The sequence below is a fragment of the Oncorhynchus tshawytscha genome, linkage group LG09, assembly GCF_018296145.1.
Source record: "Oncorhynchus tshawytscha isolate Ot180627B linkage group LG09, Otsh_v2.0, whole genome shotgun sequence".
Lineage (NCBI taxonomy): Eukaryota > Metazoa > Chordata > Actinopteri > Salmoniformes > Salmonidae > Oncorhynchus > Oncorhynchus tshawytscha.
Genome location: NC_056437.1, coordinates 24,374,303 through 24,401,930, shown reverse-complemented (window position 1 = coordinate 24,401,930; position 27,628 = coordinate 24,374,303). Strand labels below are relative to the sequence as shown.

The following is a 27,628-nucleotide window of genomic DNA, read 5'->3' as shown; positions in this document are numbered from 1 at the left end:
TTCCATTTAGTATGCTACGTTTCATATGGTGTGTATTAGTCTGTGAAGATCCATCATCCATTTCGTATCATATGTTACCAATTGCAAATCATAAGCTATGTTACGAATTAGCCAAACATACCATATTATTTTGAATTTTCTAAACATGTTATCATTCCAATTTGTTTGGACTAATGTTCACTGGCTGGCTAACGTTAACTAGGCTAGGGATTAAGGTTAGGAATTGGGTTAGTTAACTTTTTTAAACTAACATTCTAAGTAGTTGTAAAGTAGCTACAAAGTAGTAAAGGAGTTTCTAAAATGCTGAAGTTGTCAAGATGAGATTTGAACACTTAACCTTTGTATTGCTAGACATTATACACCCACCCCGACCAACCACCCTACTTTAGTTGCCTTAAGTAACCTTCTGTCTTATGTAACCATATCAAACTTAACATATACTATTTTGAGAAATTGAATTTACTATGTTATGTCTAGTCTGAGACCAGGCTGTGAGCGGAAATGAAAATAGTTTAAGGAATAAAAAATAAAGTAGTCAAATAAAACCAAGTAATGTACACAACTGAAATATTTTATTTCATACTAATGTCCTATTTTTCTATTTGGTCCTGACAGAGAATGAAATACTTCAAATGTTTTGGCAATTGAATGTTCACTAATTATTTCATAATGCATTAAATGTAACAAAAAAAACATCGACAACCGTGATTATTATGTTATAATTAAACCGAAACAACCTCAAAAAGCACTAACATGTAAACATTGACATCATTAGTGCCACAGTGCGCACGTTTGGCTACATTCATGAACGTTATTTGGCTTGTGTATGTGACGCAAGCTCCAGCAGAACTCTGCTAGACTGGGTAGCAGTCTTTTTTAGCTAACATTCCAGTGGCAGTAGCAAGGAATGGAATGTTAGCTAACTAAACTGCTACCCAGGCTAGGACTCCGCCACTGCACAGTCCAATGCACCACCATTAAATTATATTAAACTTGTTTGTACATTATGACTCTGTGTCCGTTATTATTTGCCAATAAATACTACAAGGATTACTAAATTGCTGGTCAGTAAGTATTGAATATGTAAACGCACATTCCTGAAATAATTCAAGGGCCTTGACAGGTGATCACGTGACTCCGGGGGGGGTTGGCGTTGGCAAGGCGTCAGTAGACGCATAGCTGGCTACATTATTAGATATGACTGCCGTGTGTGTATAAGCTAAACCAACAAAGCAGTTCATAACAACCTATTTTATTTGTTAAGATGTTGCTATGAAATGAGAAAAACATGGGAGCTAAAGAGTCAAGGATAGGTTTCCTCTCGTACGAAGAGGCCATCAACAGAGGTAAAAATTGATAATTTGCTAACCTTGGCTAGCTGTAAACATTAGCGTTATAGACAGCTAGCTAATGAAGGTAAGGCTAGCTAACTGTTGGGTGGGTAATGTGTTAACAGTACTAACGTTACTAGCTAGATGGCGAACAACAATGGGACAGGCAACTAACTAGCTAGATAACCTTGTCAATTGTACTAAAGTGTAATTCAAATATACCAGCGGGTCCAGGTAGGCGGTTAGCTAGGTAAATTAACAGGCTATCTTAAATTGACCCTAAAACCGCTACTGCCCTCGGGATCAGGTAGAGGCCAACGACCGGAAACTAAGAACTAGAGCTATCTGCACTTCGGTCAACTAGAAGTAAATTAATGACACCAAGTAGCCGCTGTTTGTTGACATTGTGTGTGCCTGGTGGTACTGTGTGGGCGGATTCGATTATGCTGAGCGGGGCACCGGGCAAAGGCCAGTCACGTCATCGAGCGAAAATGGGAGGGAGGAGCGCCATTCTCAAATCTAACAGTAATTTGTGCATCGTTTCCTAAATCTTTCAATTTTCTAACTATTTTTCATTGGGAAGGCAGATGAAGCGTTTTTATGAAAAACAATAACTTTTGCATGGGATAACACAGAATCCTACTAATGACTACACGTGCTTAATTATGTCACCTTTGTTTTGAGCTGACATCGAGGTGGACTTTAAAAGGGGCTCCTGCTTCATGCCTGGGAGGCAGCCCAGTTCCAAATCAACTTTCAACAGATGCAAAACACACACAGGGCACCCAGGTGCGATTTAATTTAACCCCCTCAGTGTTAAAATGTTAAATATTCATGATCCACTATATATACAAAAGTATATGGACACCCCTTGCTCTGGACACCCATCGGCTATTTCAGCCACACCTGTTGCTGACTGGTGTATAAAATCGAGCACACAGCCATGCAATCTCCATAGACAAACAAGAGCTCAGTGACTTTCATTGTGGCACCTTTCTAACAAGTCAGAGCTGTTAGAGCTGCCCCGGTCAACTGTATGTGCTGTTATTGTGAAGTGGAAACGTCTAGGAGTAACAACTGCTCAGATGTGAAGTTGTAGGCCACCCAAGCTCACAGAACGGGACCGCAGAGTGCTAAAGCGCATAAAAATAGTCTGTCCTCGAGTTCCAAACTGTCTATGGAAGCTACATCAGCACAATATCTGTTTTTGTCGGGTGCTTCATGAAATAGGTTTCCATGGCTGAGCAGCTTCGCACAAGCCTAAGATCGTCATGCACGATGGCAAGCGTCGGCTGGAGTGGTGTTAAGCTCGCCGCCGTTGGACTCTGGAGCAGTAGAAACGTGTTCTCTGGAATGATGAATCACGCTTCACCATCTGGCAGTCCGACGGATGAACCTGGGTTTTGCGGATGCCAGTAGAACGCTACCTGCCCAAATGCATAATGCCAACAGTCTCAACGTCAACAGTGACGAGGCGACTCTGGGATGCTGGCCTTCTATGCAGAGTTGCAAAGAAAAAGACATATCTCAGACTCGCCAATAAAAAGAAAAGATTAATATGGGCAAAATAACACAGACACTGGACAGAGGAACTCTGCCTAGAAGGGCAGCATCCCAGAGTCGCCTCGTCACTGTTGACGTTGAGACTGGTGTTTTGCGGGTACTATTTAATGAAGCTGCCAGTTGAGGACTTGTGGGTGGGCCTATGACCTCCCAGGCCCACCCATGGCTGTGCCCCTGCCCAGTCATGTAAAATCCATAGATTAGTGCCTAATTAATTTATTTCAATTGATCTATTTCCTTATGAACGAACTCAGTAAAATCATTCAAATTGTAGCATGTTGCGTACATTTTTTTCTTCAGTATAGTTAGCTGACAGAGCTAACGTTAACTAGCAGTATACTGATGTTGGTGTATTTGTCTCTGCCAATACTGTATTGTTGACATGGTGTCTGTCCTTTGTGCCAATGTTTCTAGTTAATATATGATATTCAGGCCTAGCCTTGAGCTGGAACTTGTGCAATCAGGGACCTTGAAAAGCCATATACAGTGCATTTGGAAACTATTCTGACCCCTTTACTTTTTCCACATTTTGTTACATTACCTTATTCTAAAATTGATTCAATATTAGTTTTTTCTTATCAATCAACACACAATACACCTTCATGACAAAGCAAAAAGTGTTTCATTCCTCTCTGCTGATCCTCTCAAGCTCTGTCAGGTTGGATGGGGAGTGTTTCGATCGGGTTCAAGTCTGGGCTCTGGCTGGGCCACTCAAGGACATTCAGAAACTTGTCCCGAAGCCACTCATCAGGTTTTATGTTACATGGGCCGAATACAACAGTGAAATTCTTACTTACAAGCCCTTATCCAACAATGCAGTTAAAGAAAATACCTTTTTTTTTAAAGATAAAAGTAACAAATAATTAAAGAGCAGCGGTAAAGTAACAATAGCGAGGCTACATACAGGGGGTACCGGTACACAGTCACTGTGCGGGGGCACTGGTGTCGAGGTAATATGTACATGTAGGTAGAGTTATTAAAGTGACTATGCATAGATAATAAGAGCAGCAGCAGCGTAGAAGAGGGGCGGGAGAGGCAATGCAAATAGTCTGGGTAGCCATTTGATTAGATGTTCAGGAGTCTTATGGCTTGGGGCTAGAAGCTGTTTAGAAGCCTCTTGGACCTGGACTTGGTGCTCTGGTACCGCTTGCCGTACGGTAGCAGAGAGAACCGTTTATGACTATGGTGGAGTCTTTGACAATTATTAGGGCCTTCCTTTGACGCCTCCTGGTATAGAGGTCCTGGATGGCAGGAAGCTTGGCCCTGATGATGTACTAGCAGTATACTGCTAGTATACATCTTCGCCTCCATCCTGCATTGTCTTGGCTGTGTGCTTAGGGTCGTTGTCCTGTTGGAAGGTGAACCTTCGCCCCAGTCTGAGGTCCTGAGCGCTTTGGAGCAGGTTTTCATCAAGGATCTCTCTACTTTGCTCCGTTCATCTTTGCCTGCATCCTGACTATTTTCTCAGTCGCTGAAAAACATCCCCACAGCATGATGCTCCCTCCACCATGCTTCACCGTAGGGATGGTGCCAGGTTTCCTCCAGATATGACACTTGGCATTCAGGCCAAAGAGTTCATTCTTGGTTTAATCAGACCAGAGAATCTTGTTTTCTCATGGTCTGTCATGTACTTTTTACTGAGGAGTTGCTTCCTTCTGGCCACTACCATAAAGGCCTAATTGGTGGGGTGATTCTGAGGTAGTTGTCCTTCTGTAAGGTTCTCCCATCTTCAAAGAGGAAATCTGTCACTCTGACAGAGCGACAATCAGGTTCTTGGTCACCTCCCTGACCAAGGCCCTTCTCCCCAAGTTGCTCAGTTTGGCTGGGCAGCCAGCTCTAGGAAGAGTCTTTGTGGTTCCAAACATCATCCATAATAAGAAAGATGGAGGCCACTGTGTTCTTGGGGACCTTTAATGCTGCAGAATGTTTTTGGTACACCTTCCCCAGATCTGTGCCTCGACACAATCCTGTCTCGGAGCTCTATGGACAATCCCGTCAACCTCATGGCTTGGTTTTTGCTGTATCATGTGCTGTCAACTGTGGGACCTTATATAGACGTGTGCCTTTCCAAATCATGTCCAATCAATTGAATTTACCACCGGTAGACTCCAAGTTGTAGAAACATTTCAATGATGATCAATGCAAACAGGATGCACTCGATCTCAATTAAGTCTCATAGCAAAGGGTCTGAATACTTTTGTATTTTGAAGCTATGTTTTGTTATTTGTAATACATTTGCAAAAATGAATAAAAACCTGTTTTTGCTTTGTCATAATGGAGTGTGTAAATTGCTGAGGATTTTTATTTAATCAATTTTATAGTAAGGCTACAGTGTCTTTGGAAAGGCAAAATGTGTATAACGTAAATGGGTCAGAATACTTTCCAAAGGCACTGTAGCTAACAGCTGATGAAGCTAACTAGCAGTATACTGTTGTTGTTGATGATGGTGGTGGTGTATGTGCGTCTGCCAGTTCCCTATTGTAGTGCTGAGCACTTGCAAGCATTTCTAAATCTGGCTGGGTGGCAGACATATACCTTCCCGCAATTACTGATTAGTTATGATAGTTGCTATGGTAATACAGTGTAATAGCTATTGTGGGTTTGGTTTAGACTGCCTAAGATTGTATTGTTGACCATGGTTTAATGCTCTGCCTGACCATACAGTCCATGTTTTAATTCACAGAAAAGCTTCTTCACAATCTCTGTGTCTCTATCCCTCCCAGTAACTAATGTGGAACTCCAGCGTCTGAAGGATGCCTTCCGGAGGACCAGTGGCCTGTCCTGTTACATGAGCCAGCAGTGCTTCCTCAGGGAGGTGCTGGGAGACGTCGTACCACTCAGGATTGCTGAGGTGAGCATTGTTCAACAGACAGACGGCCCCAGGGTTACATGAGGTCTGATGGGAGAGTCTCAATGTAATTTCCGCAAGCCGTGACACCCACCATTTCAGATTGTTCTGATATAGTTTCTGTAGTTCGAAACAGATAAGAGGAGCATTCCTGCTAAAGGTCTTCACGTATCCACCTGTACCTGAGATCACCTTTCCCGGATCCAGAATTCTATGTCACAAGTCGGTTTGCACATTTTGGGGAATATTCAGAGGTGGAAACTTTCTAAATCAAATCAAATCAAATTTTATTTGTCACATACACATGGTTAGCAGATGTTAATGCGAGTGTAGCGAAATGCTTGTGCTTCTAGTTCCGACAATGCAGTAATAACGAACAAGTAATCTAACTAACAATTCCAAAAAAAACTACTGTCTTATAACACAGTGTAAGGGGATAAAGAATATGTACATAAGGATATATGAATGAGTGATGGTACAGAGCAGCATAGGCAAGATACAGTAGATGATATCGAGTACAGTATATACATATGAGATAAGTATGTAAACCAAGTGGCATAGTTAAAGTGGCTAGTGATACATGTATTACATAAGGATGTGGGATTTAACGGGAATATATGCAAATTAATATTAATACCATTTAAATGTAGATGTTTTTTGCATTGGATATATTTACCATATCATATGGAGACAGAATAAAAACTTTTTATCTTATCATAGTGGACATAATTGCAAATGATAAAATCCTTCCAATAGAAAAAAAAAAAAAAAAACTTTTGTTACGAATTGAACTTTAATTAAATTAGTTGACTCTTCACATGGGATGATTTCACTGAACAACAAAAGGGAATATTGAATGATCTCCACTGATCCATTGCATCTGCTGATATGGACTGCCTCATCAAGGATCCCAAAAATGTTTTCAACATACATCCATAAAATGATAGTCTAGAAACTAAAGCTTTGGTTGTCTTCCTCTCAGGCTTCCATTTCTTCTCCCTGGACCTCCTCAATGTCCACCTCTTGAACATCAGACTCTGAGGCCTCATCTTCACTCACTTTCCAACCCTGTTGAGGATGGCACATTGTCAGGCTCAAAAAGCCAAAAAATTGCCCGGATGGCCACCAATTTTTCAACCCATGTATTGGTCAGCCTGTTGCGTGCTTTGGTGTGTGTGTTCCCAAACAAGGACCTTTTGCGTTCTGAGGCGGCTGATGTTTGTGGAATTTGGAGAATGATTGATTGAGGCAACAGGGGAAGGCACCTCAAATCCACAAAGTCCCTTCCACCAGGTGGCTGATGAGATATGTTGGCACTGCCATATTGCATCTCTATCCCAAAGCCCTTGCTTAGAAGTGTACTTTGCCAGACTGCCAAGAATCTTGCCCTCATCCAGGCCAAGGTGGCGAGACACGATAGGCCTTGTTGATCTCTGCACCAGACAGGATGCTTTTGCCAGCATACTTGGGGTCCAACATGTACACTGCGGTGTGTATGGGCTTCAGGCAGAAGTCTTCACGCTTTTTGATGTATTTCAGAACTGCAGTTTCCTCTGCTTGGAGCAACAGTGAAGTGGGCAGGGCAGTATGGATTTCTTCTCTTACATCTGCAAGCAGAGTCTGAACATCAGGCAGGATGGCATTATCTCCCTCAATCTGTGCAATGGCTACTGCTATAGGTTTCAGGAGTTTCGGGCTGCTTATCACTCTTTCCCGAAATATATCATCCAGGAGGATTCTCTTGATGGGGCTGTCCATATCGGCAGACTGATATGGCCATTTCTTGGAGACTCCTTCGCCCCAGGAGACTGTCAAACATGATCTTGACAACACCACCCCAACGGGTGTTGCAGGGTAGCTTCAATGTGGTGCTCTTATTCTTCTCACTTCAAATCTAACATTATTTGTCACATGCGCCGAAAACAACAAGTGTAGTGTAGACTTTACCGTGAACTGCTTACTGACAAGCCCTTAACCAACAGTGCAATTCAAGAAGAATTCAAATATTTACCAAGTAGACTAAAGTAAAAAATTAACACAATAACTAGGCTATATACAGGGGGCACCGGTACCGAGTCATTGGCGGGACATGTTAGTTGAGGTAATTTGTACATGTTGGTGGGGGTGAAGTGACTATGCATAGATCACAAACAGCGAGTAGCAGCAGTGTACAAAAGGGGGGGGGTTAATGTAAATTGTCTGGTGGCGATTTTATTAATTGTTCAGCAGTCTTTGCTTGGTGAGATTGCTGCTATAACTACATGACCCTTCACATACCTTACCATTTCCTTGGCTCTCTTGTAGAGGGTATCCATTGTTTTCAGTGCCATGATGTCCTTGAGGAGCAGATTCAACGCATGAGCAGCACAGCCAATGGGTGTGATATGAGGGTAGGACTACTCCACTTTAGACCAAGCAGCCTTCATGTTCGCAGCATTGTCTGTCACCAGTGCAAATACCTTCTGTGTTCCAAGGTCATTGACTGCCTTCAGCTCATCTGCAGTGTAGAGACGGTTGTGTCTATGCTCTTGTAAAATACTGTTTGAAGGGTGGAGATGATGTAGTTAATTAGTCCTTGCCCGTGAACATTCTACCACCAATCAGAGATAATTGCAATACAGTCTGCTTTCTCTATGATTTTCTTGACCTTCACTTGAACTCTGAACTCTGCATCCAGCAAATGAGTAGATATAGCATGTCTGGTTGGAGGGGTGTATGCTGGGCGAAGAACATTCAGAAATCTCTTCCAATACACTTTGCCTGTGAGCATCAGAGGTGAAACAGATGCATACACAGCTCAAGCAAGACATTCATCAGCATTTCTCTGACTATGTTCCTCCATTGAGTCAAAAAAAACTTCTGATTCCAGAAAGACCATAAGCTGTTGCTATCGATAAGGTGTCTGATTCATAATTTTCACCTCGAATAGAGGTAGAGGGACATTTGTCAGAGATTGCTTGTTGTGAGTGCTGATGGAACTTTATGCACTTGGCCAGATTATTCTGCCTCTTTGTTGCATTCTTTACATGATTTGGCACTACATTAGCTGCAGTGAAATGTCTCTACACATCAGATAGTGCCCGTGGCATTTTCCTGTAAAGAGTTGAAAAAATGATTTTAAAAAAACAACATACAATTCCATGTACAGATAAATAGTTAAGCAGTTATATTAAACAACTCCTTTGTAAAATAAATGTTTAAAAAAATTAAACATGTATGTCAACAGAGGAATTAACACTCCTCAGTTAGCAGGCTCAAGCGAGCTAAAACCCACATGGTAGCAAAAACGAACTAGCAGAAATTGTTAACAAGGTAGAAATTATTTAAACACACTTTGCTGTAGGCTACTATTTACTGGGGTGAATTTATTTGATATGACAGAGTTCAAACGTAACAGAATGCATGTTGTCCTTGGCTCAGACAGTGTAGTAGTGTGGGCTCAATAGCATCTCATTAGTGTGCAAGATCTTGAGAATCAGCTGTACATGTGATGGAAGAGTGCACTGCGAATGTGATGGAAGAATGTACTGTGCTTGCAGAGGGTTGCGATTCCATTGAATTGGGGATAGTTTAACCAAAATATGCCACAAGACCTAGAATTGCCTTATGTGTATCTCACAAAAAAGGGTCACTGTTATAAGCTAACTTTTTTTAATGAATTTAAGCAAAAAAAAACTAATTCCAGGACTTAACTTCCCATGGACAATTTCTGGAAATTTATCGGAAAGTTTCCGACCCTTCTGGTATCGGCTATGTGTAATTTTAACTATCTTGTCTGGAAGGCCGAATGTGACTGCTGCAGTAGAGAGAGCGAGACATTTTATAATTTGTGCTGATGGTTTTGCATTTCACGAGAGTGAAAAGTCAAAAGTTTAGACACACCTACCCATTCCAGGGTTTTTCTTTATTTTTTGCTATTTTCTACATTGTAGAATAATAGTGAAGACATCGAAACTATAAGATAACACATGGAATCATGTAGTATCCAAAAAAGTGTTAAACAAATCAAAATATATTTTATATTTGAGATTCTTCAAAGTAGCCACCCTTCGCCTTGATGACAGCTTTGCACACTCTTGGCATTCGCTCAACCAGCTTCATGAGGTAGTCACCTGAAATGCATTTCAATTAACAGGTGTGCCTTGTTAAACAGTTTTTCTTAATGCAGAAGATACCCCTATTTGGTAAAAGACCAAGTCCATATTATGGCAAGAACAGCTCAAACAATCAAAGTGAAATGACAATCCATTGTTACTTTAAGACATAGACAGTCAATGTGGAAAATTTCAAGAACTTTGAAAGTTTCTTCAAGTGCAGTCGCAAACACGAAACACAATGATCAAACTGGCTCTCATTAGGACCGCCACAGGAAAGGAAGACCGAGAGTTACCTCTGCTGCAGAGGATAAGTTCATTAGAGTTAACTGTACCTCAGATTGCAGTCCAAATAAATGCTTCACAGACTTCAAGACAGACACATCAGACACATCTCAACATCAACTTTTCAGAGGAGACTGTGTGAATCAGGCCTTCATGGTCGAATTGCTGCAAAGAAACCACGACTAAAGGACACCAATAATAAGAAGACTTGCTTGGGCCAAGAAACACAAGCAATGGACATTAGACCGGTGGAAATCTGTTCTTTGGTCTGATGAGTCCAAATTAGATTTTTGGTTGCAACTGCCGTGTCTTTGTGAGACGCATAGTAGGTGAACGGATGATGTGGGGGTGCTTTGCTGGTGACATGGTCTGTGATTTATTTTGAATTCAAGGCACACATAACCAGCATGGCTCCCACAGAATTCTGCAGCAATATGCCATCCCTTCTGGTTTGCGCTTAGTGAGACTATAATTTGTTTTTCAACAGGACAATGACCCAATATACACCTCCTGGCTTTTTATGGGCTATTTGACCATGGAGACTGATGGAGTGTTGCATCAGGTGACCTGGCCTCCACAATCACCTGACCTCAACCCAATTGATATGGTTTAGGATGAGTTGGACTGCAGAGTGAAGGAAAAGCAGCCAACAAGTGCTCAGCATATGTGGGAACTCCTTCAAGACTGTTGGGAAAGCATTCCTCATGAAGCTGGTTGAGAAAATCCCAAGAGTGTCCAAAGTTGTCATCAAGGCAAAGGGTGACTTCTTTGAACAATCAAAAATCTGTTTTGATTTATTTAACACTTTTGGTTACTATATGATTCCATATGTGTTATTTCAGAGTTTTGATGTCTTCACTATTATTCTACAATGTATAAAATAGTAAAAATAGAGAACCCTGGAATGACTAGGTGTGGCCAATCTTTTGACTGGTACTGTAGATTGGCAATAGGCTACAGCCATAGAGCCTCGACTCCATGTGTGGCAAAAGTTAATAGATATCTAGTAAATAGAAGATAGAATTAAAAATACGAAATTGAAGGTTAAAGGTGAAGGATATGCGTCTCTAGTAACCGAACGAATAGAACGACCGACCAGCCGGCTTGGGTAGCAACCCTAAATTTGTGTTGGGACTACATCTTGTGGAAGGATAAAATAATATTAATCAAAATAAGGTTATTTATGAAAATATGTCAGTCATTATTTTAATATTTTGGTAACCCGTTGTATTAAATTGATAATGCCCTCGAAGCCGCTGCTTGGAGGATATATTGGCATGGGTTGCCTCACAACACCTGTGCCAATATATCCTCCAAACACTGGCTTCGAGGGCAATTATCACTCAACCATAGGATGAGAAAGTGTATGCACTGCAGCCTCAGTTATCCTAGCTAGCTAACTGTGCTATGTATTCATATTTGATAATAAATAACCTAGCTATGGCAACTATTAGTCTACTATAGCGCGAGTTGGCTTGGTTGGTTGTTGTCTCTCCCTCCTCCTTTTTGGACACGTGATGACCTCTAATTCTTGCAACATTATTATGCTGTAATGTAATTTGATCTCTGAGAAAATAAGCTATTGGCCATTTTCATTTATACGATTCACATAATATTCAATAAATATAGTACCGAACATCCGATTTGGACCAAACTTGTTTTTTTAAAACATGAGGAATTCAAAGTTCAATAAGCCACCCACATATCCCACCATAACAACCAGTATACAATATCAGTTCTTTATGTCTGACAAGAAGTATGGAGCTGTGGCTTGGGAGTATTGCGTCTTCATCCTTTGTAATGGATTCCTTGTTAATCTGATATTTTTCCCCCTGTTCAAAGAAATTAGTCATTAAAGTTAGGTTTATGGCCCACCATACAACCTGATATTACCACATTTTGACCACTAGATGATGCTGTTCCTGTCAATAGGTGGGGGAAAAAATCCATATCTCTGTTTCCAGTATGAAGGAAGTTGAGGTAGTTTTGCGATCCAACACTAACTAGCCTTAGCTCAATGACTAAAAGTCTATGGGTATCTGCTAGCATGAAGTAACCCTTTAATGATGCAGATGGTGCAAAATTTGGAACATAACGTGTCCTCTCTATTTGGCCAAGAAAATAACCTTGCTGGATAACTTGGATGCAGGAATTTCACCTTTTACGTCCATGTTATCATCCACAATTACAATCCAGTATTCATCATAGCAGCAAACTAGAAAATCAGATGCTCGCACATTCACCATTTTATATCTATGGATTTTCTGAGGACTAAGTCAAACTTAATGGCATAATCTGTGTCAGAATCTAGGTTTCCATTCAATTTTGGACAGATTTTCATGCAAATATTTTAAAATCTGCATAAAACAATGTGCATTTTAACACCATATATTTTCCCATAACTCACTTATTGCGGATAAAAGTATGCACTTTTGACGTAGTGCACGTAAAATAACTTTTGCGGTTAAATTCTTATGTATTGAATGAAAATACAAGTTAAATGGGTTTCATCGCATTTAATGCTACTGATGGTTTTGGCACAAACGGTTGCATTATATAGCAAACATGCCCACTCTGGTCTTGCCACTTGCGCTCTAACCAACAGCTCGCAGATGCAGTACGGGTAGGCTACCTATATTGAAAATATTATGCATATACCGATGTAATTTTTATTTGTCAAAAGGCAGCCAAGCATCGATCATCGTCACTAGAATAAGACCCTCACTTTTTAAAGGAGCATCAAGCACATCAAATTAACTTTCACCACCCTGTGAAGTTCATCCTAACTTATTTAATCTGTAGTCTAATAAACTGCATCGTTTCCCTAGTCGTAGTGGGAGGACCACGCAAGTTTACTTCGATATGATGTTTATTATATCAATATTTGCGCATAAATATTTGCTCATTTATGCAAGAAATGGCAGTGGAAGAAATTTTACCGACACCTTGTCAAATGAACAAATTGTCTGTCGGCATATGTGAAGTTGTACTGGCGTATCCTGTTTCCATCAGCCTGGTCGTGACTTTTTTCATTCGTCAGGTAATTTATCCGCATGAAGTGGTTGGATGGAAACCTGGTTACTGGAAACTCTGCACCTGTGAGGCTTTTGTAGAGTGGAACAAAGTGATGGAAGCTGCAGGGTCCTGGCAGAGTCATTGTGTTCGCATATCTTTCCCTGAGTTCTATGCGCACATTTTCCATGCCCTGTTCTATGAAAAACACTTTCACATCACATCTATGCACCACACCATCAGGTCCACAAATGCATGGCAGCCCTTGTCCACCTTTACTGCATTTAACGTTAGTGCCATTTTGATGTATTGTACATACACACAGAATGTGTTCCAGATGAGCCGACTGCCACACAATGCTTCGGACAGACTGCAGTTTATTTTTGAACGCTGCATACAGTTCTTTAAGGTTGCACAGAATGAGTATTTTCTGCTCGTGAATTTAGAATTTGACAAAATCCTTTTTTCCTGGCAAAACTCTACTATATACATTGTCATTGTAGAATATAATGACTAAATCCTCAACTGGAAAATCATTGCCAAAGAGTGTTCTGGTTTGGCAACTCCATGATACCTTTCTCTGAAACCAGTTTTCTTGCTGCCTTTATGTAAACACTGACATTAAAGACCTCTTTAGTTTTGACTATAGACCATAATGGTGGAGCCATTTATTAATATTTGTCTCTTTTACTTTGTGGGTGATAATTATTTTTTTCTTTCATTAAGTAAATGAGCCTGTCAAGATCAGCATTTTTATCAGCATTTTCAGCATTTTTATTAATTTCTTTAAAGATCTCAGGCTGCTCTGAGGCGCCAGTTCCTCAGGAGATACATTGACAGCTTGAGCAGCCTGCTGATGTATTGTGCATCTTTGATCTTGATCTGCACATGAATATTTATTTTTGCACAGGATACCTTGGAATGAGATGCCTCTCCTTTTGAGCTGTAGTGGAATTAACACCAATGCCACTTAAACTGGAGTCAAGACAGGACTTCATTCTTTTAGCAGCCTGTTCACTGTCAACATCATGACCAGATGAATTTTGTCGATCTCCATTGTCACTATTCATTGAAAGCAATGCGGCATCATGGACACAATTTAATTCCAGGGATGACATTGCCACTGAACAGTCCCTTAATTATTAGCTACCTCCACATTTACTTCTGAGTGATCTATTTACTGCTTTCTTGTGATTATTAAATGGATCACAACATTTTATTTTGAAGTTTGAGTAGATAATCAATAGCTTTTGCAAATTGTGTGGTCATCCTCAAGTCAAACCTGTCCTCCATGAAAACAATTTTAGTTTGTCCTCTTAGCTACCTCATGCTTCAAACTAACTGCCCTTGAATAGTCCATTGAATGGCAACTCTCAGAGGTATTTCCCTATGGTGCAATTCTCATTAAGGGGTTTCCTACTAGCCCAAAACGTTGGAGCAATTGGCAAGTGACTGAAATGCTGAGCATGACAACCCTATTAAAAAGAGAACCAATTAGAACATTTTCCATAAGAAACCGTTAAACCTACGCAATAAACCATTATATAAACAATTAAGCCTTCACCAATAGAAACTATTGCAAAACACAATGTGCTTTGGGGGTATTTTCCTTTTTGAAGACCATTTAGAGACCAGAACCATTAGAACTGCTGTAGCCTAGTGGTTTGCTTGTTCACCGGAAAAGGTCTAACTGCTTCAAACCTTTTTTGAGGGGTTTGGCCACATACTCAATGTATTCTCAACCAATAAAATGTTGCTCATGAGGTTGAAAACCCCTGCGCCTATACCTCTACCTGGGTAGTACCCAACTTCAGCTGTTCTGATTGGGAGGTTAACCTGTCCTCAATCCGAATCTCAACCAATCCTAATCTTAACCATTAATTTGTATTGAATGTTTTTTATTTATTGACAACTTCTAACTGGATATAATAGTGAGCCTGTTTAGCAGCAACACCACCGTCTAGTGGTCAGAACCTGGTAATATCAGGCCGTATAATGCATTCAAATGGTCTTTCAACAAAATGTTTCAGGAACGCTTATCTGTTTCAAACTACAGAAATGATTTGGGAACCATCTGAGATGGTGGGTGTCAATCCTCTTTCTTGTGTTTTTTAAGGTGGAATGACTCAGGAGGGACTGTAGCCTGTTGTGCTCTTCTGATATGAGTCTAACTAGCTTCGTAACCTGGGCAAGCTTGTATATTTGAATTCAGCTTTAGTCCACCTGACAGGGTTGTCAGAGATAATATACCTTTTTAGCGATTTCTGAAAGGGAACTCACTCTCCAAATTACAACAACAAGTAGGTCAGGACTCGACCGGAATGAGTTGATATTTTTACCTGAATTGAATCCAGCTCCCTTCCCCTGTTTCTAGGTGATATACAGCTCATTCGGTGGGACCTCTAAAGGCCTGCACTTCAACAACCTAATTGTTGGCCTGGTTCTCTTGACTAGAGGACGTGATGAAGAAAAAGCTAAATGTGAGTATTGTAACCAACAGACTTATGGAACCTCTATAGATGCTTGTGTTGACCATGTAATTACAAGAATAATCATATAATTACATCTATAATTTAATAGGATCTCTGAGAATAAAAACAAACAAATAGACCTTCACACAAATGGACCCCTCTTTTGTACTGGTATCTAATTTGTATTCTTGAAAATGTCTTATGCGATTCACCCCCATTGTGAATCACAATGTGAATTGTGAATCTCCTTCAGACATTTTCAGTCTGTTTGCCAGCGATTTGGGCAATCATGCAACGCGAGAGGACATGGAAAGCATGCTGCAGACTGTGGATGGAGAGATCCCACTTTCTCTCAGGAAGTGTTTCTCTGAGGTTAGCTCATAAGCCTTATTTGAATGAATATGTATGGGTAGCTGCCAAAACAAAGGAAACGCCAACATGAAGTGTCTTAGTAGGGCTTTGGGCCACCACGAGCTGCCAGAACAGCTTCAATGTGCCTTGGCATAGATTCTACAAGTGTCTGGAACTCTATTGGAGTTCTTCCACAACAAATTCCATAATTTGAAGTTTTGTTGATGGTTGTGGTAAAAGCTGTCTCGGGTGCCACTCCAGAAGTGTTAAATTGGTTTGAGATCTGGTCGTTGAGAGACACACGCACACTTTAACCTCCCTAAGCTCCTTTGAGACCCCTCTTTCAAAGTCACTGAGATTTCTTCTTCTAGCCATGGTATCCAAAATAATGAGCAACTAGGCATTTTTATACATGACCCTAAGCATGATGGGAGTTTAATTGCTTAATTAACTCAAACCAAACGTGTAAAAGCACCTGCTTTCAATATGCGTTGTATCCCTCATTTACTCAAGTATTTCCTTTATTTTAGCAGTTACCTGTATTTTACTGTTTTAAACACACATTTTGACAGCCATGTTTTCAAACTGTATGACCACCAGGGTGGTTGCAAATCTGCTATTACATGTTTACCAGGTCTATTTTATTTGTTCACTACAAACATGCCACGGATCCTTATCTAATGTAGCCTTATCTAATTGTAAGCTGCTGACAGAACTTATGTTACCTGTTTGGGGTGGCAGGTAGCCTAGTGGTTAGAGCGTTGGGCCAGTAACCAAAAGGTTGCTGGATCGAACCTCAGAGCTGACAAGGTACAAATCTGTCGTTCTGTCCCTGAACAAGGCAGTTAACCCACTGTTACCCGGTAGGCCGTCATTGTAAATAAGAATTTCTTCTTAACTGACTTGCCTAGTAAAATAAAGGTTCAATAAAAGAAGTGCACAGGGCCGCTAATGTTACTTTACACAGGAAGATAATTCCAGTATGTTTTGCACCTTTGTTCAAGGCTTAGTGGAGTTCCTGTTATTTTCTTTACCAGGGTGAGAAGGTAAATTATGAGAAATTTAAGAGCTGGCTCCTGCAGAACAAGGATGCCTTCACCTTCTCCCGCTGGCTCCTGTCCAGTGGGGTGTGTGTCACCCTGACAGACGATAGTGACACACCCACCTTCTACCAGACCTTGGCTGGAGTAACACACTGTGAGTGACTGTCATCCTGATCCTTTGGGAGATGTACTAAATAATAACCTAGGCTAGGGGTCTTGTCATGCCACTTATAGATTTATTTTTTTTGCAGTAGAGGAATCGGATATCATTGACCTGGAGAAGAGATACTGGCTGCTGAAAGCTCAGTCTCGGACAGGACGATTTGACCTGGAAACCTTTGTCGCTTTAGTTTCTCCCACTATTCATACATCCCTAAGTGAAGGTAAGAGTATACGCAGGATGTGGATTTAATTTATTGGATACTTCTTTTGAAGGCGGTCGTTACATCCATTTCTCCTTCTGTGCAGGTTTGTTTCATGCCTTTGATGAAAACAGGGACAATCACATAGATTTTAAGGAAATCTCATGTGGACTATCTGCTTGCTGCAGAGGGCCTTTGGCAGAGAGACAGAAGTGTAAGTAGATACAAGCACTAAGCCTTGCTGTTTGTCATTATTTCATCACATTGTCAGTTTCAATGGGTGACTTTCCTCTTGTTTCTTTTCCCCAGTCTGTTTCAAAGTGTTTGACGTAGACCATGATGGGCTTCTGTCTCGAAAGGAAATCACAGAAATGGTTGGGGCATTACTGGAGGTGTGGAAAGACAATCGCATAGACCTTCTACCTGTAAGTACAATTTGGCCAGACTGGACATACTGTAGATAATGATAACTGTTGTAATGTTTGTAGTTAGATTGTTTTGTTTTAACCTGTCCCATTACTACTCTGGGATCTTACTTAAGCCTTACCCTGCCTCTGTCCCTTAAGGAAGCGGACACTAATGTCCATGCCATTGTGGAAGACATCCTGAAGGAGCATGACACCACGAAGGTATTACCTTACTGCTTGCGTGACTTTGGATTCATATAGATTTCTTTAAAGTTGTCAGAAAATGTTGAAACTGGCTATTGGTGGTTGTTGTGTTCTTTAGCAAGGGCATTTGACCCTGGAGGACTACCAAATATGGAGTGTGAAGAGTGCATTTGCCAATGAGTTCCTCAACCTGCTGTTTCAGGTAAGAGCCAGCCACCATGTGTTTCTACATTGGTCACCATTATGTGCTGTGTGTGCTTTTCTTGTTCTGCTGGATCACCAGTCTTCTGCTATCGTGTTGGTCTCTAGGTGTGTCATATTGTCCTGGGGCTGCGGCCTGCTTCCCCTGAAGAGGAGGGACAGATAATCAGGTATGTGTGTCTGTGTCACCATGTCAGTGTCCTTTCCTGCTGTCATACGCATTCTTCCTTACCCCCTCATCAATCAATCAAACACTCACGAACTCACTCACTTGTGTCTGCAGGGGCTGGTTGGAGAGGGCGAGCAGACACGGCCTCCAGCCAGGAGACTACTGGTTCCTCATAGCAGTGCCATGGTGGCAGCAGTGGAGGGACTACGTCAAATATGTAAGGAAGGCTTTTTTGCTGCTTGACACCATGACCATCTGTTTATCATACTGTGCCCATTCTACACTATAATTTCTTTGCTGATGTGATTGTGGTTGTTGGCGTCTCTTCCAGGATAACAAGCATATTGTGGTGGAGCAGCCATTAGTGTTTGACACAGTGAGGAGTGGTGTAGGGGCCGGAACCCAGGCCAGGGCAGAGCAAGGCCCAGAGGGGGAGAGCATGGCCAGCTCCCACAGCTCCACAGAGGAGAAGTTCGTAGACAACATCTCCAGTGCATCAGAGGCCTCCGAGACGACCAGCGGCAGTGAGTGGCTAAGAATTCTCAGCACCCCGCGTAACACTTAGTATTAGCAAAACAGTTGGATACTAGTACAGCTTAATAATAAGGAAATGCACCACTCATTATACCTGCCTGGCCTTGCATACTGTGTGCTGAGAGTGAGTGTACAACTGAATGTCATTGAAAACCATTAATTTGCTCTCCTCAGGCCTTCTACCCCAGGGCTCGACTGCTACGGATATCTGCTTTGCCCGTCAGCATGATGACACAGACAACCAGTGCTTCCTGGGGGCTGATGGGAACATGGTGGTTCTAAGGCCTGGGGCCATCGATAACCAGCCTCTGGTCAGATCAGAGCCCTTAAAGGTAAGTTAGGCACCACAAACAACACTGTGGAAGGGGATGAACTAATTGGAGATTAAAATGTTCCTCTTCTTCAAACTGGCCTTGCCATATTATTTCAGTTTTAAATCTGTCCATCTTGAACTGTTCCCCCAGGCTCCCACATTGACTATGGAGGGGGGCCTACTGAGGCGCTCCCCGTCCCTGATTCTAGGCAGGGACTTTGAGGTTGTGCCAGAGCCTGTGTGGAGGTCACTCTACCACTGGTACGGAGCCAACCTGGGTCTCCCCAGGCCGGTACGTACATTTCAACTCTGTAAAGCAGGACCACTTGTGGATTTTCCATTAAACCATCACCATTATCATCCCTATTGATCCTGACATTGTGATAACTGCACATTCCCATCCCTTCTCCTGTTGGCATTCCCAGGTGATCAGAAACACCAAGACAGACTGTGCTGAGCTGGAGCTGTTACCCCGACACCTGCTCTTCCTGAGGCAGCAGCAGCCCCCCCCCCGCACCCCCCAGAACAACGTCTGGGTCAATATGGGTAAGAGGTTCCTCTGCATGTGTCTCCAGCGCTTCTCCAAAGGTTACAAAGCAAAGGAGGGACAAGAATAGCACAATGCCCTAGTGACATTCTGCCCAAGAGTGTCCAGGGCCATTCAGCATGTTGATCTGAAAAGCACGTCCACTCCCAACTGCGGATGATTGAAAGACCACTCGTGCGATAGATGCGTTCTGCCTACAACACAATCACGACTCAATCTTGCAAGTTAGATTTGGGTGGTTGCATTGAAGGGGGCTGATATTATATTGATTCAAACATAATTCCCACATTAGAGGGAAGCGTTGATCTGTTTAAGGAAGTATGTAACTGGGCAAAGTAGTAAAGTTTAATCACTAGAATTCTCTGCACGGGCTGGCATTTCTTCTGCACAGCAGTCCAGGAGGAGGAAGGCACTTAGAGGGAACATTGGTCACAAGACTTGGGGCAGCACAGGGACACACTTTTAACCAAAATATCACAGATGAGACGACAGATGTCCACATGCCCCTGTAAGGGCGGGAGGTTACCATGGTAGCATGACTAGAGTCATGTTTGTGTCTGTGAGATTGAGTCTGTCTAGTAGAAGCATTGTCTTCTCTTCCCTAGCTGTTGAAACTCAAACATAGAAAAACAACCTAGCTTGTCAACAAAACAATGTAAATAGCCAAGAAACACAAGGACAAAAAGTCTCACTTCAGCAGACTTTCGTTTTAAGTAAATTAGACCAACTTTTATGCCTGTGCGCAGCGCTTCTAAAAATAAATCTTTCACTCCGCTTATCACGTTCGCACAGCTCCAGCCAGGCAGTGTTGCAGTGTGAGATAAAATGGGCTATGTAGGATCTGGGCCTCATAAGTCAGAGCATTTGACCAACGCAACATGGTCTGTGGATATTCTTCCACACCCGTTCCTGTCCTTTTTTTTCAACCAATCATGTGTGCAGAGCAGTTCAATGTGTCCGTGGTGTCTCCCTGAACTCCCCCAGGTAACGTTCCCTCTCCTAGTGCCCCCCTAAAGCGTGTGTTGGTCTACACGGGCTGTTTCAGTAGGGTGGGCACCATCAAGGACATCCATGAATACCTGTCCCAGAGACTCCGCATCAAGGAGGAAGACATGCGCCTCTGGCTCTACAACAGTGAGGTTGGTGTGACTCATAGAAGGTTGACCCTTCGTCAACATACACGGCAGGGTTCTACCCAAAGAATGTAAGAGGGGCACTGCGCCACTATTAAAAAAATAAACACAAATAAATAAATACAAAATGTAAACACACACACTGTGAATTGCTCTTGCCTGGACCTCATACCTATGGTCCCTGTTCTGTAGATCATTGAATAATGACATTACTAGGATAATTCTAGAAAAGATACTGTGAAGAATATTAAATAATTATTTTGCACTTAACCAGTGTGTGCCGCTTTATTTGTTATCATTTAAGGCTCTAGATTGCAGGAAATGGCACTTACAGGTGTTCAAAAAACACACATCTCTGAGTCCAAAGGGGGCCACGGCCCTCCTTGGGACCTCCCCCTCGACTGATTCATCAGCAACACCTTGTTTAAACAAATCCCGGGGAGAACCCTACACTGCACAAACAGACGTGCACAGTAAACACTCAAACTCAAATACTCACACACACTCTAATTTTACAGTTCAAAACATTGTATTCCACAGAATTATCTGACCCTCCTTGATGATGAAGACCATTCCCTGGAGGGGTTGAAGATCCCAGATGAACAGTACATGGTCATAGAAGGTATGCATCGTAACGACTCTCTGTGTTTTTAATGGCTCCGTCATGTATTGTCAGGATGAGTAGATGAAGACACTTTTGTTTTCATCAGTTCGGAACAAGGACATGAGCTGGCCAGAGGAGATGTCTTTCATCGCAAACAGCAACAGGATGAACAGACACAATGGTAAGACCGTCACTGCATACAGTTACAGCACCAACACAACATTAGCACTCCTATTATGTAATCATTATTGATAATTTAACATTAACTGAGCTGATTGCTACTTGGATGTATTATAGATAAGTCTGTCAGACAGTACTTGTTTTGTGGGCTCCAAACATATTGAAGGGGTCGTACTGACTGCTGTAGAAGCTTTTGATGGTTGAATAGCGTCCTCAGACTGTTGCCTCCTGCTGTTGTTCACAGTCCCTACTGAGAAAGGTGCCACTGGACTGAGCAACCTTGGCAACACGTGCTTCATGAACTCCAGTATCCAGTGTGTGAGCAACACCAAGCCTCTCACAGACTACTTCACCTCAGGAAACCACCTTTACGAACTCAACAGGTATGTGTGTGCATTATTTTAGACTTAAAAGAATGCATGCTTATTATACAAGAAAGTATTATTATACATGCTTATTATACTCTTTACTCGTTCAAATAAATCCACAGCTAGCAGAGATGAGTGTGCAAGTTTCTTTTTAATTTGTGCTGTTTGTCTCCATAACAGGACCAATCCAATTGGGATGCGGGGTCACATGGCCAAATGCTATGGTGATCTGGTTCAGGAGTTGTGGAGCGGAACACAGAAGAACTTGGCCCCTCTGAAACTCAGAGTATGTCCACAAACAAGCCTCCAACTGACACCCCCCCTAAATGTCCAACCTAAATGTACTTTCTTTCAACCTAAAAAATAAGAGTCAAATGGTTGTCTTTTTCCATTTTCTCCTTGTCCTCCGTCTCTTCCCTCAGTGGACGATAGCGAAGTACGCTCCCCGGTTCAATGGCTTCCAGCAGCAGGACTCCCAGGAGCTGCTGGCCTTCCTGCTGGATGGCCTTCACGAGGACCTGAACCGTGTTCACGAGAAGCCCTACGTGGAGCTGAAGGACAGCGACGGACGACCAGACTGGGAGGTTGCTTCTGAGGTCAGAGTTCATACACACTGTTCCTATCGTCATGGTGGGGAGATCCAGAAATAAGGCCTCAGGTGAATCACCTCATGTAGCTGTTGGGAGTATAAATGTTGATTTGGAGGTATAATATTAGATTTCTGTATCATCTTCAACTGCTAGAAGTTATCCTTTGTAGCTCACTTGGTAGAGCATGGTACTTGTAACGCCAGGGTAGTGGGTTCGATTCCCGGGGACCACCCAAACGTGAAATGTATGCACGCATGACTGTGAGTCGATTTGGCTTAAAGGGTCTGCTAAATGCCATATATTATTGTCTGGTGTGATGGTAAATTGTGTTCCCCCAGGCGTGGGAGAATCACCTGAGGAGAAACCGTTCCATTGTGGTGGACCTGTTCCATGGCCAGCTCAGGTCACAGGTCAAGTGCAAGACCTGTGGCCACGTCAGTGCACGCTTTGATCCCTTCAACTTCCTCTCTCTCCCTCTGCCCATGGATAACTCCATGCACGTAGAGATCATAGGTGAGCCTTATAAATCAAATTGTATTTGTCACATACGCATATTTAGCAGATCTTATTGCGGGTGTAGTGAAATGCAGTGTATACAGTACTACAGTGCAACATCCAGAAAATACATTCCAAAAGATTAAACATTAGCATCATATTGGAGATATGTCTCAGGAAGTCTGTCGCCTGTCCACCCTTTCTTTTACTGGACTCTGAGCTTTACAGTAACAGTGTGGTGTTGAATAGAAAGCTATTTTGTTCCTGTTGTCTTTTGAGGGAATGTAAATTGGATCCTGTGCCTCTGAAACACTTTGCTCTTTGCTTCCTCTGTCCAGTCACTAAGCTGGATGGGTCATGCCCAGTGCGGTATGGGCTCCGGCTCAATGCGGATGAGAAGTACACAGGCCTGAAGAGACTCCTGAGTGAGCTCTGCTGCCTGAATCCTGAGCAGATCCTCCTGGCTGAAGTACATGCCTCCAACATTAAGGTGGTGCAGTCATCTATTATCCAACACTGTACATCCATCACACTGTCAATATCACAATCTGCACGTAGACTAATGATTGTCTACCCTATTTTTAGAATTTTCCACTGGACAACCAGAAAGTGCGTCAGGCGGTGAGCGGCTTCCTGTGTGCGTTTGAGATCCCGGTGCCAAGTGCGCCCACGTCTGTGGTGTCCACTCCCACACAAACAGATGGTATACCAATTGGTTCTTCTGTTCATTAGCGACGTTTCATCTCTTTTCATTCCTTTTTCAAAGGCAATCCGTAAGAAGTGATGAAAGGGGTTTAGAATCCAAAGAAGTAGCAACCAAACACACCTTGGAATGTAAACAAATGCACAGGTTCTATTAAACAGATGAAAAAAGGTAGATACTTTGACACTGGAAAATATAACGTATAACATTTGTTCTTCGTGTCATCTCCAGAAGCTCAAGCACTAGCCTATGGGAACGCTACCATGGTAACTGACAGTAACTCTCTGAACCTGGGACTGATCCCCAAGGGCATGCCCAGCACTGTGGTTCCCTGTGGCACAGAGGGCAGCCTTGCTAACGGTCTCCCCGACGGCCCCGTGGTGCTCCCATCAGACAGCCCCTTCACTGGGTACATTATCACCATCCACAGGAAGATGGTAAGAACTGCAGGATGGGCTAAAGATGGAGAGAAGATTAGCAGTGCATCAAGATTAGTCAAAGTCTATATAATGCTCACTTCTAAACAATGTGTCATTTGTGTTTGTTTCGTAGATGCGGGCAGAGTTATACTTCCTGTCCAGTCAGAAGAACCGCCCCAGCCTGTTTGGGATGCCGTTGATCGTGCCGTGTACAGTCCGCACCAGGACCAGGGACCTGTATGATTCTGTGTGGACCCAGGTGTCACGCCTGGCCAGTCCCTTGCCCCCTCAGGAGGCCAGCAACCACGCCCAGGACTGGTCAGTCTCTCCAGACCACTCTCTGTATTTTGTCAGATGGCTTTGCAGTGTTCTCCTAAAGGTACAGGTGTGTGATGCTGATGTGTATGTGTGTGTGAACACAGTGATGACAGCATGGGCTACCAGTATCCCTTCACCCTGCGCGTGGTGCAGAAAGATGGCAACTCCTGCGCTTGGTGTCCGTGGTACAGGTAATTGAGTCTCACACAGTACAACATATCACTATACGGTTGAAGATAGAGAATCTGTTCATTGATACCCTGTATTGTTGTCCCCCTCAGGTTCTGCAGAGGCTGCACAGTGGAGTGTAACGATGAGAGGGCTGCTGTGGGAAATGCCTTCATGGCTGTGGACTGGGACCCCACTGCTCTGCACCTCCGCTACCAGACCTCTCAGGAGAGGGTAAGAGAGACATGAGGCTGGGGATGGAATGGAACCCTAGGGGTCATATCAATGTATTTATTCAATATCTAATGGATATACATCATACACTAAGTAATGTTTGTCTGTCCTGCAGATCGTGGAGGAGCACCCCAGTGTGGAACAGAGTCGCAGGGCCCAGGCAGAGCCCATCAGTCTGGACAGCTGTCTGCAGGCCTTTACCAGTGAGGAAGAGCTGGGAGAAGATGAGCTCTACTACTGCTCCAAGTGCAAGACCCACCGCCTGGCCACCAAGAAACTGGACCTGTGGAGGCTGCCGCCCATCCTGGTCAGACATAGAGCTCATTCCCTCTGCGTTAACTTCCCTGTCCTTTCCCTATTCATATTTGTGTCAATAGGCAACATTTGAAACCTGTTGAAATATACATGAATAACCCCCAACTCAAACATTTAATGCTATGTCTGAAGTGCAAGATTGCACATGACATCACCCACTCTAAAACTCCTTTATTCTGCCCATTTGAATTGCAGATAATTCATTTAAAACGGTTCCAGTTTATGAATGGGCGGTGGATCAAATCCCAGAAGATTGTTAGGTTTCCCATGGAGACGTTTGACCCCAGTGCTTTCCTGACCCCAAGAGATGCAGACCAAAGCCAAGAGAGCTGGAGGGATAAGCTGGGGGAGGAGCTACATGACACAGAGGGAGGAGTGAAAAAGTCTGGGGGTGGAGACACTGTCTGTAACCCTGCCCTGACTCTCAACAATGGGAAAGGTTTGTATAACATCTTGACGGGTTTCAGATGTACCTGTCATATCCCACTTATTATTTTAAGGAGGCTGGTGGTCTTCTATGAATATGTGTATGTTTGCAGACCCTCTGTGCTCAGGGAGGATGGCCAGCACCCCCCTCAGCAAAGACGTCGGTCTCAACTGCAGCCCTGAGAGTGAGGGCAGGAGGCAGGGCCGTGGGCTGGTGTTTCCCACGGGAAGCAGGTACCAACTGTCCCTCAGTAAGGAGAGCCTGGACAGTGGCAGGGAGAGCCCCATGGAGCTGGAGGCCAGCAGGACGAGGATGGGGAGCATGGGAGAAGGCCTCAGTGACTCCACCTCTGGTGAGGACATGGCCAGAGAATGTGACAACACAAAGTCTGTGTCTGAGCTCAACAGCAATGGCTACACTGAGAACAGCATGGATCTGGAGGCCTCCCAGGGCCAAAGAGACCTGGATCCCATGTACAACTTGTATGCAATTTCAGTAAGTATTAAGTGGGTCAAATATTTGTTTTTCTCTGTAAGAATTTTACTGTCCTAGCCTGAAGCCTGAGAGTAAAGTAACTGTCTATCTACCATCTGAAATATCCTCTAACCCCCAATCACTTTTGGGTTTGCAGTGCCATTCAGGGATCCTAGGAGGAGGCCACTATGTGACATACGCCAAAAACCCAAATGAAAAGTGGTACTGTTACAACGACAGTAGCTGTAAGGTAAGTTGTATGCCAAAAACAGAACTTATATCTCTGCTATGTGATGCAGTGTCCATTGTCATCTGTAACTCAGTTATTTAAAGTTCACAAGTATAAACAAACCTCACTGTGTTTTCTGTGTTCAGGAGTTGCAGTCAGAGGAGATTGATGCAGACTCTGCCTATATCCTGTTCTATGAGCAGCAGGAAGTGGATTATTCTCTGTTCATGCCCAAAACTGACGGCAAAAAGATGGCCGACACAACTTGCATGGACGAGGACTTTGAGTCTGACTATAAGAAGTACTGTGTTCTTCAGTAATGGACTGTCTGTCGATATGTGTCAATGTGCTGCCGGTTCATCGACATGCTTGTGCTACAAAACCACCTTACTATTTGACTGAAATCTCTCAGGTTGAGATGAGCTGAAGCTTAGAAATCATCCCTGGTGGTTAGAAGTGGACAACCAACCATTTTTACACCTTCATAGTGGATGGATCTTTTTTTTCAAGTAATGGTACTCAAGTGTATTTCCCGCTTGCGATGTCAAACAAAACGGTGGGCTGTGTATTGGTTTGTTTTGGGGAGTGACAATGCTTAGGCCCATGGTGTTGGTCCTAGGCCAAATGTGACAAATGTGGGAGTGTGTGTTTTTGTTTGTAAACCAATGCCAGTTGCAATATGCCATTAATGTTTCGACACATTGATTGGTACGCACTGCAGTTACATCCCCTCATTGAATAATACAAAAAAATGATTGCAGAAGAAGCAAGTGTTCACTACCTCATCATACCCTTCTTTGGACAGGAGTCAAATGCAATGTCCCAATTCTAAAATTCCCTTTTTTGTTGTCCTCCTCAAATGTAAATGATTTAGACTCCAGACCGATAGGCCTGGATTATATTCAGTGTTTCTGAACTACATTTATGTATTTGCATTGCAATGTATCTTTTGTGTTTGTTTATCGTGTCAGGTCTTTTAAGAACAAAGCCTCAGACTCTCACCGATCTGAGAGGATCTTCCTGTTTGATCTTCCTGCTTTGTACCAATTGTGTGCAGGTCCATTCCAACAACATATCAGTCTGTTCCATCCACAACATTGTGATGTTATCACATCAACAGTCGTGTCATTACAGTATGCCACCAACAGGCTGTATCATTGTGCTCAATTTAACACAATTCTTTATATACACTACCGTTCAAAAGTTTGGGGTCACTTAGAAATGTCTGTTTTTGAA

General features: G+C 42.8%; 1 protein-coding gene across 1 annotated transcript; it reads left to right on the top strand.

Annotated features, from left to right (window-relative positions):
- The first annotated feature begins 1,157 nt into the window (after positions 1-1,157).
- Positions 1,158-27,393, top strand: LOC112257616 (ubiquitin carboxyl-terminal hydrolase 32). Its single transcript, XM_024431320.2, has 34 exons — positions 1,158-1,346; positions 5,618-5,745; positions 15,508-15,613; positions 15,858-15,976; positions 16,993-17,152; positions 17,250-17,381; positions 17,467-17,574; positions 17,670-17,785; positions 17,927-17,989; positions 18,090-18,173; positions 18,281-18,342; positions 18,456-18,558; positions 18,673-18,865; positions 19,050-19,207; positions 19,340-19,480; positions 19,614-19,734; positions 20,720-20,874; positions 21,409-21,490; positions 21,579-21,653; positions 21,897-22,035; positions 22,201-22,306; positions 22,443-22,616; positions 22,949-23,123; positions 23,444-23,595; positions 23,691-23,808; positions 24,040-24,245; positions 24,361-24,545; positions 24,650-24,736; positions 24,827-24,947; positions 25,063-25,254; positions 25,458-25,701; positions 25,802-26,184; positions 26,321-26,413; positions 26,539-27,393. The coding sequence occupies exons 1-34, from the start codon at positions 1,289-1,291 to the stop codon at positions 26,710-26,712; spliced, it is 4,713 nt and encodes a 1,570-aa protein (XP_024287088.2). The 5' UTR covers positions 1,158-1,288; the 3' UTR covers positions 26,713-27,393.
- Positions 27,394-27,628: the final 235 nt, after the last annotated feature.

Coding starts and splice junctions, on each gene's coding strand:
- LOC112257616 (XM_024431320.2), top strand. CDS start 1,289: ATGGGAGCTAAAGAGTCAAGGATAGGTTTCCTCTCGTACGAAGAGGCC. Junction 18,559..18,672: donor GGAGGGACTACGTCAAATAT/GTAAGGAAGGCT, acceptor CGTCTCTTCCAG/GATAACAAGCATATTGTGGT. Junction 25,255..25,457: donor GGAGGCTGCCGCCCATCCTG/GTCAGACATAGA, acceptor TTTGAATTGCAG/ATAATTCATTTAAAACGGTT.